The sequence below is a fragment of the Canis aureus genome, chromosome 12, assembly GCF_053574225.1.
Source record: "Canis aureus isolate CA01 chromosome 12, VMU_Caureus_v.1.0, whole genome shotgun sequence".
Classification (NCBI taxonomy): Eukaryota; Metazoa; Chordata; class Mammalia; order Carnivora; family Canidae; genus Canis; species Canis aureus.
In genome coordinates, this window is record NC_135622.1 from 58525121 (window position 1) to 58538372 (window position 13252).

General features: G+C 47.5%; 1 protein-coding gene and 1 long non-coding RNA gene across 3 annotated transcripts; one reads left to right on the forward strand and one right to left on the reverse strand.

Annotated features, from left to right (window-relative positions):
- Nucleotides 1–21: 21 nt before the first annotated feature.
- ITGB1BP1 (integrin subunit beta 1 binding protein 1) lies at nt 22–12739 on the forward strand. 2 transcript variants are annotated; one of them, XM_077844194.1, is made up of 8 exons: nt 22–180; nt 3664–3772; nt 4918–5021; nt 7278–7356; nt 8724–8860; nt 10838–10930; nt 11465–11614; nt 12493–12739. In XM_077844194.1, exons 3-8 carry the CDS (start codon nt 4950–4952, stop codon nt 12562–12564), a joined length of 603 nt encoding a protein of 200 aa, XP_077700320.1. In that variant the 5' UTR covers nt 22–180; nt 3664–3772; nt 4918–4949; the 3' UTR covers nt 12565–12739. The 2 variants fall into 2 exon arrangements, with proteins under 2 accessions (XP_077700320.1, XP_077700321.1); XM_077844195.1 differs by lacking the exon at nt 22–180 and adding an exon at nt 1150–1168.
- Nucleotides 6496–9494, reverse strand: LOC144281289 (uncharacterized). The gene is made up of 2 exons (XR_013349827.1): nt 8176–9494; nt 6496–7907 (listed from the first exon to the last, which is right to left on the reverse strand). It is a non-coding gene; the product is annotated as an uncharacterized LOC144281289 (long non-coding RNA).
- Nucleotides 12740–13252: the final 513 nt, after the last annotated feature.

The window sequence follows — 13252 nt, forward strand, 5'->3', positions numbered from 1 at the left end:
CGGGGTCACGTGTGCGCCTGCGCGGTGTCTCGGAGGCGGGGCTCGGCGGGCGGGGCCGGGGGCGCCGGAAAAGCTGGCGCTGGATTAGAACTGGAGTGGCTGCCCCGGCGTCGGTTCCCGGGGCGGTGGGGGTCTGACCTGGGTCGCAGGCGGCCCCAGGGGCGGGCCGGCGGCTGCGAGGTGAGAGCCGAGCCGTGGCCGAACCCGGGCTGAGCCTGGCCGGGAACGCGGGAGCTGGGGCGGCGTTGGCGGGAAGGCCCGCGGTGGGGCGGATGGGTGGGGCGGCGGGGGCCGCGGGGTCCCGTCCTCCCGGGGTCGGGGACCCGGGCCCGGAGGCGGCGCGGGGCGGGCGGCGGGGCCGAGGAGCGGGCCGGGGCCTGTGGGAGGATGCGGTGCCCCCGTCCCCGCCCCGGTGCCCGACCCCAGCTCGGGCTGGGACTGCAGCGCCCGTGACGACAGGTGTCGGGGTGCATCGGTCCCGTCTGCCGCGGGGCGGCTTCGCGAGTCGGGCTCTGCTTTCTGGGGCGGAGAGGAGCACCGCCCCTCCGCGCCGGCCCCCGCGGGGGTGTCCCCCTGCCGCCCCTCCCCCACCGCGCCGGGCGGGGGGCGCCGGTGTCGGGTCCGCTGTCGCCGTGCGCACCTGCACCTGCACCTGGCAGGCGCCGCTCAGCCGCGCGACAGGCGCGGGAGGCCCGGTGCGGTCTGGGGAGAGCGTGGGCCCGGCTGTCTCGGGTTCCGACCTCGGCCCCACCCGTGATTAGCCCCGCGGCCTCAGCCGAGTCCCCTCGAGTTGTGGCTTCTTCCTTTGAAAGGGGCTGTAATACTGCAGCCTTGCTGGTCTCTAGCGCGGGTTGCAGGCACACACAGCACCCGGCACTGGACGGCGCACGGCAGGTGTTCAGGACAGGAGGGTTCTTGGATGTCATCTTCCCGGAAGGTTCTTTGGTTCATTAAGCATGCCCTCTGCCAGCCCGTGCCAGGCATTGGGTGCACCGAGATGCAGGACCTAGCCCTGTCTTTGAGGAGCTCCGGGGGAGGTGGTTCTAAGTAGGCGGATGCTGCGATCAAGGTTTATGCTCAGGCTGCGGAGCATGGGCCCTTAGCCCAACCTGGAGAGGTCCAGCCCAGGCTTTCTGGTAAAGAAGCAGCCTGGACTGAGTCTTGAGAGGTGAGTAAAGTTAGCTGAATGAATAAAAGGTGTAAGGGCACGCAGACAGCATGGCAGGAGCGGAGTAGAGTGCATGCTGAGAACCTTGGAGAAGCCTCGTGTTCTTTACGGATTACTGTGTGAAGCTGGATGTGGAAGATGAGACTACAGAGGTAGATAGGAGCCCCCCGACATGCAGGACCTTGCATGCCCTGGCAGAGAGCTTTGACTTCAGTCTCTCACTTTGACGAGCCAGTGAAAGATTTTAAGGATGTTAATGGCGTCAAATTTGAGTTTTAAAGAAATCATCCTAGCTGGGGCTTGGTAGTAGATTTAAAATGGTGAGGAGTCCTGTTGGGACGGACGTGGATTCCTTATAGGCAGGCCCAACTTTGTGTATCTGTGCATTGTTATGGGTTGAGGATCCACTGCTTTCATCAGCTGATGAAAAAGCATTTACATACAGCAAAAGTCTAGCGATGGCATGTATGGATGAGAGAACTCTTCTGGTGGCATATTCAGCAGATATTAGTATTTTCTTGGATGTGGGGCCTGGAGGACATGTCAGTTGAGGATTTCCTGGTTTCTACCAGAAATAATACAATTTACTGAAAGGCAGACGTGAGGGGTGGAGCAGATATGGAAAGGAAGGAAGATGAAGGGTTTGCTTCAGGCATTTTTGCATTTGTCAAGTTTGGAACATACAAGTGACAATCGGTATCTTTGACCTCATTTTAGTGCATGAATAATTTAGAGACAAGAATGATTTCCTTAAGAGCATGCATCAAAATAGCAGCAGAGGGGTGCCCGGGTGGCTCAGACAGTTAAGCATCTGCCCTCAGCCCAGGTCATGATCCTAGGGTCCTGGGATGGAGCCCCACATCCGGCTCCCTGCTCAGCGAGGAGCCTGCTTCTCACTCTCCCTCTGCGTGCCGCTCCCCCTGCTTGTGCTCTCTCTGTCAAATAAATAAATAAAATCTTAAAAAAAAAAGCAGATATCAGAGACTTTAATAAATGCCTTTCCCTCCCCAGCTCCTAGATTGGTGATAGAAAGTCTTAAGGAGTTGCAAAGGCATGATAGTACCAATGGGGTGATTTTCAGAGCTTTCTAGTATTCCAGGGATTTTTTTTGGAAAGATTTTGTTTATTTATTCATGAGAGATACAGAGAGAGAAGCAGAGACATAAGCAGAGGGAGAATCAGGCTCCCTGGAGGGAGCCTGATATGGGACTTGATCCCAGGATCCTGGGGGTCATGCCCTGAGCCAAAGGCAAATGCTCAGCCACCGAGCTCCCCAGGTGCCTGACCCATATTCCAGGGATTTGAAGGGATGCTTCAGGATTTCACGAGCAACGGATTCAAATTTTATTTTAAAATTGTATTTAAAATTGTTATATGTGTGTGTGTGTATATATATATATATATATATATATATATATATATATATCAAAATGTGCCTATATATGTGTGTGTGTATATATATGTGCATACTTAAGATATAATGTTATTAAATAAGCTACACACCAATATTTTGACCCATCAGAGATTGCAGTTTGTGTAGACCTGGGAATAAGGCTCTCTTGCCATCTTGTTCTGATTGAAAAGCATCCCGTGAAGGCTCGGTGGTCCATGGCAGCAAATGAACCCCAGTATAGCCTGCTAATTCGTCTCCCTCTTTTTACTTGTATCCTCTGCAGCTAGTTCTCTACCCGCAGCCAGTCGTCTTTCTAAAACAAGTCTGATCCTATCACTTAACTACTTCTTAACGTCCCCTCAAGTCTTTTGTTAAACCCAAAATAAACCCCAGCCTTTTGTTGTGGTTTGCAAGGCGTCCCATGGATCTTTCTCCTTGTCTGTCCCTGTCCCTCCTTCCTGCTCCCATGAAAGCCACATTGGCCCCTTGCTGTTCCTTGCAGCAGGCATGTGCCCTCAGGACCTTTGCACTTGCCCTAGTCTCTGCCAGAAAGCTTTTCCTCCACATTCCCATGGCTGCCCGCTCTTCCTTCTTCAGGTCTCCTTATTGTTCACTTCCTCAGAGCATCTTTTTCTGTCTAAAATGCTCACCCTTCCTTCCATCAGTTGCAAATGTTGAACCTGCTTATTCTGAACTTGCTTTTGTTTCCCTCATATCAGTTGTTTCTAACAACGCTTTTGTATTTGGTTTTCTTGTCAGTCTTTCTTGTTCCTCTGAAAACGGGCTCTGTGAGGTCAGGTTAGGGGCTTTATCTGTCTCATTCACTGATGTATCTCCAGCACCTAGAAGGTGCTCACTGGATACTCAAGAATGAGTGAACAAATCAGATTTTCTTGCTCTTCCACAAATTAAGCAAAAACATAAAAATAAATTCTATGAAAAAGCTTGGGCTTGGGAGTTAGTCTTGGGCAAATGGCCTAAGGCCAGACCATGGTGAGTGGACTGAGAGTGGGGTCTCCAGTTAGAGTGGGAGAAACTTCTTATGAGAGCGGGGACATTTAGTGACCACCCCATGATTTACCCATTCTTCTTCCTTCATCAGGTACCTTGTTTTTCTGAAAAGAACTGACCGTGTCAGAATGAGAGGAAGCTCTCTGCGCACACTGCCATCTGTGAGGCCTTTGAAGACAATAAAGTAGTATTTGTTCTACGTAAGTACATTGCCTTGCTCCCTCTGTAGGATCCAATCTTTGGTAAAAATTTGCTAGGCCATCTTATTCATAACGCCTCCTGAAAGACGGGTCACAGTCCCCTCATCTATAAATGCAGATTATAATCTCCCTTCTATAAGCCCCCAGCATAATATGCAGCACAGGCTAGAAACCCTTCTGGAGCAAATGAATGTGTCCCCAGGTTGTTGTTATGATAAAAGTGACACGATGTATTTGGAAGCATTTGAACTATGATATGTTCTGCAGGTTAGTCAATATTTCTTCAAGTATAATAGATGTGCTCCTATGAAACGGGCAAGGATAAATTTTGTTTCCAGGGCATCAATTATTACTTAAAAAAAAGATACATGTCAGACTGACTCTGGAGGTCACCTCCTTCCCTGGCTTTATGGGAGAGCTGGCACCTGGGCATGTTTTTAGGTCAATTTATACTTCAGGATAGCTCAAGATGTTGAGAAAAATCCACAGTTCTGAGAGGTATCTCTGTGTCTTCTGTTCCAAGCCCTCCCAGTCACAGAATGTCAACCTGAGATGGCAACAGAATCTCAGTATCTCAGTTGGTAAATTAACATGCAACCTGTTTTACTAATGTCTTGAATTGATTCAAGAGAAGCAAGGCACTTGAGTATTTTGAGAAGTAGATGACGTGTGTCTGTTACTCCCGAGAACCATGCCTTTCACACCCCTGGGTATGATAAGAAGGGTTCAGTCTTTTTGGATCATTGGGTTAGATTTTTCAGCTTTATTTTTTATTTTTATTTTTTTAAAGATTTTTTTATTTCTTTATTCATGAGAGATGGAGAGAGAGAGAGGCAGAGACACAGGTAGAGGGAGAAGCAGGCTCCATGCAGGGAGCCTGATGCAGGACTCAATCCCAGGACTCCAGGACCACGCCCTGGGCCAAAGGCAGACGCTAAACCGCTGAGCCACCAGGCATCCCAGATTTTTCAGCTTTAAAGAGAAAGAAGGAATGAAACAATAGTATCCAAAGGAAAATATTTCTGCTTCCTGTAGAAGGAATACATCTTGGAGCGGGAAGGAATGGATGATTTTTATTCCTGTTATGCATAAAATGATTTAAAGTTGTTTTTCTTGCTGTAACTAACCACCATTTGTTCTTCTAGGGCAGCTCCTTTGGATCAAGCTATGGTGAAAAATGTTTCGGAAAGGCAAAAAACGACACAGTAGTAGCAGTTCCCAAAGTAGTGAAATCAGTACTAAGAGCAAGGTAGGGGGATGGAAATAGGAGCAGAGCCATAAAGCAGCGAGTGTTTTGTTTCTCTTGACTGATTCTGCATAAAGGATACTAAGCATGGCAGCCCTGTTGATAATTCTTCAGACTAGGTGTGTGACACTTATTTTTTGCACTAGAGACACATTCTGTGCCTGATTTAATTTTATTTTGTTCTGGAAATTTTCTAAGATTCCTCATGAACCTAGATGGGCCAGGACATATGAATGGTCTCACTGAAACACTGATTTTTAAAATTTTTGACGTGATCAAAATTCCAGGCCATTCAGGGGCTGGAGCTCTTGAATTCTTGAATTGGGTTTGCGGTGTGTGCTCATGACTATAATTCTCTTAATAGTGAGTTGGGAGGCAGATGCCATGTTTAGGACTCTAGAAAAACGGAGCACACGACTACAAAGTGTCCGCAGCGTCCTACATCCTCATCCCTGGACCCAGTCGGTGGTTCTCACAGTTTTACTCCTACATTTTCCACCCTGTGAGCTCCCTGTTCTAAAAGACGAGTGGGTGCAATGCCAGGATGTGGTGAGGCAGGGGAGGAGCCGATGGCACAACACAGAGGAGGTGCCCTCCTGCTGGGAGATGCACCCCTCTGGCCTGTGGCCACCAGACTGAGTCACACACATTGGTCAGTGAAGACACACATGACTGTCACGTTTCACTGAGCTGGGATGCTCCTCGCCAGGAGCACAGAAATTTGACATTTTAGGAATCTTGCCTCAGAGTGGGGGAAACTGAGTTTTCCCTAAGGTTTTTGAGCTGAAGCCAGTCAGGAACCTCCCTGCTATTAGCTTTCGGGCCCTTGCATGAAGACCTCAGCCTGGGAAACTGATCAGGCCCACCTCTGGTCTTCTAGATCAGAGAATGGATAAAGGGAGACCTGAGGACTCCTGCTGGCGGAGTAGATTTTCGGAGTCCTAAGGCAACTTGCTGATGGCTTGAGATGCTAGCTTCAAGCCTTGGGTTCACCTGTGAGTGAGGGCCTTACCTTGGGGGTGCTGTGACCGCCCTGTGGGCTGGAAGCCAAGTCATGACCATTATGTTTTAGGTTGATGTAAGCTTTGTTTGTTGTCTATTCTGAATGTGGAAAAAACCAGACAGTGTCCCCTTCCTGTTCTCCTGGTTCAGAGAGAGGCTCACTGGGCACTGATGGTGTCCAGCGTGGGGAGTAGTATGGAGCACAGAAGCTCAGTCTGTTACGCTCTTCGGGGCTTGTGCTCATCCCATATGTCAATCTCAGTTTGTAACAACATCTCAATTCCAGCTCCCTTCCCCTCGCCCGTTGGATATGTACAGAATTTCCAGGGTTCGGTACCGCACAAAGCATCATGGGGAACGTCTCTGTGCGTACAGCACTCTTCTCATTTCACATCATACTCTAAGAAGTACAGGTTACAGAAAAAGGAAAAAACATATTTAAAACCTGTGCCATTTTTGCATTCCCCTTGATTCACTTCTTGAACATTGAAAAAATCTGAGTCCGTTGCACTTTTAAAGTCTGATTTTGATTTGAGGTACAAAGACTAATGTTTTGAATTAGAGGCATTCACAGAAGGTCATTTCTGAAGAAAGGAAGCATATCTGGAGAGTACAATTCTGGAGAACATACTACGCTAACGTGTATGGTTCTTCGTGTTTTGCTTAACAATTTTGTTGGTTTTCCTTTGCAAGTCACACCGCTGACCGTGCCCTGGTCTGCCAGTGGGCCTGAGTGTGACCGTGTGGGCCGGGTGCTGGTTGGCCTCCACAGAGGCGTGGGGAAGGGGGCCGGAGGCCTGGGGCAGAGGTCGGGGCCATTTCCTTGGTGTTCCCCTTGGGGAAACCACTTCATGCCGCTTGTTTTACTGTATAGAACCATACTCCCTGCCTGCTTTCTGCACAAGGTTCAGGGGGAGTCATGTGAAAGCGAGGTGCTGATTTTCACATACAACCGAAATACTGGGCGGCTTACAGGGAGGCAGGGGTAGTAGCCTTGGTTTACCCTGGGACCATCCACACCGCATTTACCTGATGTCGTGTTCAGGGGAGGGCAGCTGGGATTTCCTCTTTTCTGGAGTTTGCCATAGAATTTGACTTTAGAAGATAATCTGTCCTGGCCTAGTATCTGCCAGAGCCATTTCTCTGCTCTTGTACGTGTTGACGCCGCTCTCATAAATAAGTGGTTTGAGTGTTTGCTAGAGAATTTGAGAGAAGACAGTGCTAATTCAGTTTACATTTTTGTTGGTTATTTCTCAGTCTGTAGATTCCAGCCTTGGGGGGCTTTCGCGATCCAGCACTGTGGCCAGCCTCGATACGGATTCTACCAAAAGCTCAGGTACAGAGAAGGGTTGGACTTTGGTTAAGGCTCTTAGCTAGTGTTCACATAGCTTGACCAGAGCAGCGCAATAAATTCTCGCATACCAGGGGGTTTTCTCCACTGTGTCGGGCAAGAGCTTCGGAAGGGCTCCGGGTCTGGTGGGACGTGGGTTGGTGTGAAGCGGTTGGTGAAAGCCGCCGCCTTGGTGGTTTGCTAGTGCCTGTGGGCAGCCTGCTCTGAACGGCTCTCGAGTGAGACTGCGTGGAAAACATCATGGTAACAATTGAGATGTTTCTGAACAGCTTCTTAGGATGTGCGGTGGCCGAGTGTGAAATACGTTGGCACTACGTTGTTCGTTCGTGGGGTGTAGGAGGAGCCTCTTGCCGAGTGAAGGGGTGGAGCCGCGGGCCCAGAGATTCCCCAGCTAGCAGAACTCAGAAGCACCTGGTGATTGCGGGTAGCATCCGTCACAGGCCCTCGGAAACGTTCACGAAGCCACCGGAAATACGTAGCTCCTCAGAAATCAAAAAGTGACTTCTGACCCAGGGCAATAAACAGCTGGTGTCTAACTAGAAATATAAAAACATACTCATTTTCCTGTGTGCAGTCTTTCCACTTGTCCCTTCGGGACCACAGACTAGTCAGTCTGTGAAGAGTGAGGATGAGGGAGGAGGGGGATGAAGAGAATCCCCACATGATGTACAAGAGAATATAGTAGCTAAGGTCTATTATTTTTGCTTCCAGATGCCTTAAAATATTAAAAATGTGGGCATCTTTCTTTACATAAGCATTACCCAAAAGTAACCACCCGCTACATTCCCTCAATGTGGCAGATACCGTAATGCGCTCTGGCAGCGGGGCCCTGGCCCAGTTCTCCAGCCCCTTGCCCTCCGCCATGTAACCCAACATCTGGTCATGTTAAAGGATTTCCTGTCAGGCATCATTCCATCTGCATGAAAAAAAAAAAAAGATTTGCTTTATTTTTTTGACTGGTAGACGTAGACTAGGTTTGCTGAGTCAGGAAAACAAGTGAATAGTGAACATGGTGAAAGAGGGAGAAGAAACCAAAAAAAGCTTTAATATCTTAATATATTGTAAAGGTACCCGATCATTATCTAGTCAAAATTCTTTTTTTTTCCTGTGTCTTAATTTATTCTTATTGAGATTTTTATACATTTAGTATATTGCGAGTCACTGAGGAAGAGGTTAAATTCCAAGTTCTTTCCTGTTCCTTCAAGTAATCTTGCATTAAAATGTTTTTATTTTCATGAAAGTTAAGTTCTGTTGATACAGCCTGTTTTTTATTTGCAAAGGAATTGAGGACATGTTGTAACGCAGATATTTCTTTTGAAGTTTTACCCTTACGACTTTTCTTTCACCTTTAGGACAAAGCAACAACAATTCAGAGACCTGCGCGGAATTTCGAATAAAATATGTTGGTGCCATTGAGAAACTGAAATTCTCTGAAGGAAAAAGTCTTGAAGGGCCTCTAGACCTGATAAATTATATAGATGTTGCACAGGTAAAAAAAAAAAATTAAAATGTTCTAGAGAATAAGTTCATGGCTCTAGGGAAAGATGTTCCACTGTTAAAATATTGACTGAGCACTGTGATCATAGGTGGTTCGAGGTGCCTAGAGACTGAGTCCCAGAGAGAGCAGAGTTCTTCTCTTCAAAAATAGCACTTTTCACTTTTTTTGGGAGCTAACTTCCTTGTTCAAATGAGGAGCTGAGTGCAGGGATGGGTTATACACCATAGTTTTTTTTTTTGTTTGTTTGTTTTTTTAATATATTGGGAGCCTTACTGAATTTCCATTGAACTAGTCACCGCTCTTTAATCTGCCTCAGAGTGCTGTTGACCTGTCAATTCCCTCACACCCTGTTAGCAACAAGCATTAAGGTGAGGTGAGCTTCATAAACATATCCCAGTCAAGAAGATTAAAAAGAAAATAACCATGAAGGAAAACTAAGAATAAAAACGGAGACAAAGCAAAGATCTGTACCCTCGCCAGTGTGGAAGTGCATAAACCATAAGATGGGAAATTGCTTCCTGAGTTCCAGAAAATGAGATTGCAGGTCTTTGTGTTTATTAGCAAAGGGATATTACCACCCTGGAAAGATTCCTTTATCAGTTCCTAGAGCGCTGGTTACTCTTCAGGCTGTTTGGTCTGGTAAATCATGGAGAACAGGATCACTAAATACCATGCTCCCTGCCCTCACAAAAGCAAAGGAAGTCTGTCCTGAGGGAATCAGCCAATTGCATGTGCGTTCCACAGAGACCACTTGGGAGTCTGGACTTAGACAGTATCCCAGTTGGTTTGGCACCAATCATTCCAGACAGTGTGCAAGAAACACCTCACCTAAGTATTGCACTGAAAGATTGCTAATGTTTCCCCCCCGAAGTGCACTAGGATTGTTTTCATCCCGTTCGGGACTGCTCAGTTTCTCAGGTCACCGTAGACTGTGGGCTTGTCAAAATTCCCTTCTTGCTAAGAGCGTTAGTATTGTTGCATCTTTGGATTCTTGGAATGCTTGAACCCTACCTACTGTGAGAAATCCTGGTAGTCATTTGAGGACCCCCGAATCAAGGCATGCAGGCATAGCTTCTTTACCAGAATTTCTGTAACGTAGGCAGATGTTTCCAGGCTAAGATTTACAGGACGGAACATCTACTGATGGCCCTATCTTACGTACTGTGCATTAGACAAGGCAGGCCATATTCTGACTTTGGGGAAAAAAGTGGGCAATCTGCTAAGGAAACCTTCACATATCATTTGCTCACGGCCCCGGGATGTGGGGCAACCAGACATACCTGGCATCTGGGTAGGATGTAAAATGGCTGCAAACAGTATTCCCCGCTGCTCCGCTTCCTGATGGTTTCCTGTGCTGACATCAGCATAAGCTCTGAGCACTTTAAAACCTAAATACCTTTATTTTTCTTTTTTTTTTAAGATTCATTCATTCATTCATTCATTCATAGAGACACAGAGAGAGAGAGAGAGGCAGAGACACAGGCAGAGGGAGAAGCAGGCTCCATGAAGGGAGCCCAACGTGGGACTCGATCCCGGGTCTTGGGGTGGGGAGGTTCTCCGGGATCATGCCCTAGACTGAAGGCGGCGCTAAACTGCTGAGCCACCCAGGCTGCCTTTTTTTTTTTTATTAAAAGATTCCTTTTTTTCTTATGTAGATATTTAAACCTCACTGGGATTGTGTGAGGCAGTTTGCAGTTAGGGCTAACATTGAGACAGATGGAAGTGAATTTTGCTCAGGTCTATGGACCTGAAAACAAAACAAAACCCTAGTGACAATTCCTCTTCTGCTCATTTGAAGAACAGTTTTTGCCAGGCTGTCGAGTACCCCACATTCTTGAAAGGGTTTGGGTTTGGGATGGCTAGATACTAAACTGGACTAATCAGACTTAAGGAATGTGATGTAATTTTTAACGGAGCTCATGTAATTTATTTTTGCTTTTTTTTTATTTTTTTATTTTTGCTTTAAAGCAAGACGGAAAGCTGCCTTTCGTTCCCCTGGAGGAAGAATTTATTATGGGAGTTTCCAAGTATGGTATAAAAGTATCAACATCGGATCAGTATGTAAGTAATAGAATTTGTTAGGGAAAAAGTGGGTTTCAGGTACTTGGGAGTCAGCCTGCTGAGAGCCCACTTGTTCTGTTTGTTTGCAGAACTGTTGGTTGGTAAACATTCCTGGCAGCTGGTCTTAAAAAAATGACCGATTTCTTGGGGTGAATGAATAGAGGCCTCCGTTTGCTTCTGTATCGTGGGGCCCTGGCCAGCACCCCTGCTGCTGGCCCCTAGTGTGGTTTCAGTGTAGGACCCCATGCCAGTGCAGAGCAGCTGTCAGCTTGGAAACTGGGCACAGAGAGCAGGATTGTGAACTTGGATCTTCCTCCTGTCTTTGTGGAATTTTAAGTGGGAAGGGCTAACCCTGAAGGATAACTGCCCCATAACTCAGCATTCTAGAATTTCCCTTTGGGGGAAAGACCTATCCAACTATTTTCAGTCAGCTCCGTAGATTGGCTCTGATGAAAGCCTCACATAGTAGATCCTGCACAGAAAATGTCAACATGTTAAAACAGTCACGGTCTTTCTTTCTCCCGACTTGGGCAGGATGTCTTACATCGGCATGCTCTGTATTTAATCATCCGGATGGTGTGTTACGACGATGGTCTGGGGGCAGGAAAGAGTTTGTTGGCGCTGAAGACCACAGACGCAAGCAATGAGGAATACAGCCTCTGGGTTTATCAGTGCAACAGCCTGGTGAGGTTTAAAGTTGTTTGGTTTTTATTTTATTTATTTTATTTATTTTATTTTTTTTAGTTGTTTGGTTTTTAGTCTCACTCATCAGGCGAGGTGGTAAAAGCAGAGGAGACTTCCGGTCTAGAAGAGGTGCTGTCCACTAGCATCTGATGCCTGGCAGAGTGTGGGTGACCGTCAGGCCCTGGGTCAGCCAGCGGTTCGGACCTGCCGCAGGCCGTCACCTATTTGGCCAGGGTTGGGCCTCACCTGGGCCATGATCTCCAGGTCAGGGCAGCCACAGAGCAGGTGAGGAGACGTGGTATAGCGCCTCCTGCTCTGTACGTGTTATCTCACTGACTTGTCACACTCCTTCCCAAGGGCCGAGTTCCTACAGGTTACCACGCACCTGCTTCTCCACAGGTGCGCTGGAAGGGGCCCAAGGGAGGTGATGTGTCCTGGGCTTCCCAAAACTGTTGGTGTGTAGGTTTTTAAATTTTTTACTTTTTTAATATTTTATTTACTTACTCATGGGAGACACAGAGAGAGGCAGAGACACAGAGGGAGAAGCAGGCTCCCTGTGGGGAACCTGAAACGGGATTTGATCCCAGGACTCTGGGATCACGACCTGAGCCCAAGGCAGACGCTCAATCACTGAGCTACACAGGTGCCCCAAATTTTGTTTTTTTTTGGGGGGGCGGCAAAGTGTATTGAGCACTCGTGAAGTTTGGGGAGTAATAGTACGAGCTCCGCAAGAGGCCTCGAGACCAGAGAGGGTTGAGAGGGTTGCCCGGGTGCAGGGTCAGGAGAGGTGTTAGGAGGGTCAGAGTCATACCTGTTTGGTCACATTAATTCAGGAAGAGAGCGATGAAGTCTCTTACTGTGTTTTTTACTTCACATAGGAACAAGCACAAGCCATCTGCAAAGTTTTATCCACCGCTTTTGACTCTGTATTAACATCTGAGAAACCCTGAATCCTGCCCTCCAGTGAAAGCTGGCTCCATGCAGACGTGCAGTGGCTTCCGGTCTGGAGTGTTGAACTGTTGTGGAAATAGAAAGTGATCCCTTGCTCTAGGTTTTCTGAAGAGATGCAATGTAGAAAGTATTGATCATTTGCTTTTCTATTAAAATGTGTCTTATTACAGTTAACTCTCAATGAGGTTGTCTACTTTCTGGGACTAAAAAAGAAACCTCATCTGTTACTTTTATTTATTACTCTTGTTTTTAAAGTTTTATTAGAGTGAGTGAGTGAGCAGGGTGGGGTGGAAGGGAGAGGGAAAAACAGACTCCCTGCCGTGCAGGGAGCCGCATGTAGGATTCCATCCTAGGACCCCGGGATCACAGCCTGAGCTGAAGGCAGATGCTTCACTGACTGAGCCACTCAGGTACCCATCTATCACTTTTTTTTTTTTTTAAGATTTTATTTGACAGAGAGCAAGTGAGTGAGCATGCACATGCACACAAGCAGGGGGAGTGGCAGGCAGAGGGAGGATAAGCAGGCCCCCCCCGCTGAGCAGAGAGCCTCATATAGGACTTGATCCCAGGACCATGACCTGAGCTGAATGCAAATGCCCAACTGACTGAGCCACCCAGACGCCCCTCATCTGTCACTTTTAAACACAACTGAGCTCAACACCTAAGTGTCACAGACGTGCACGCAGT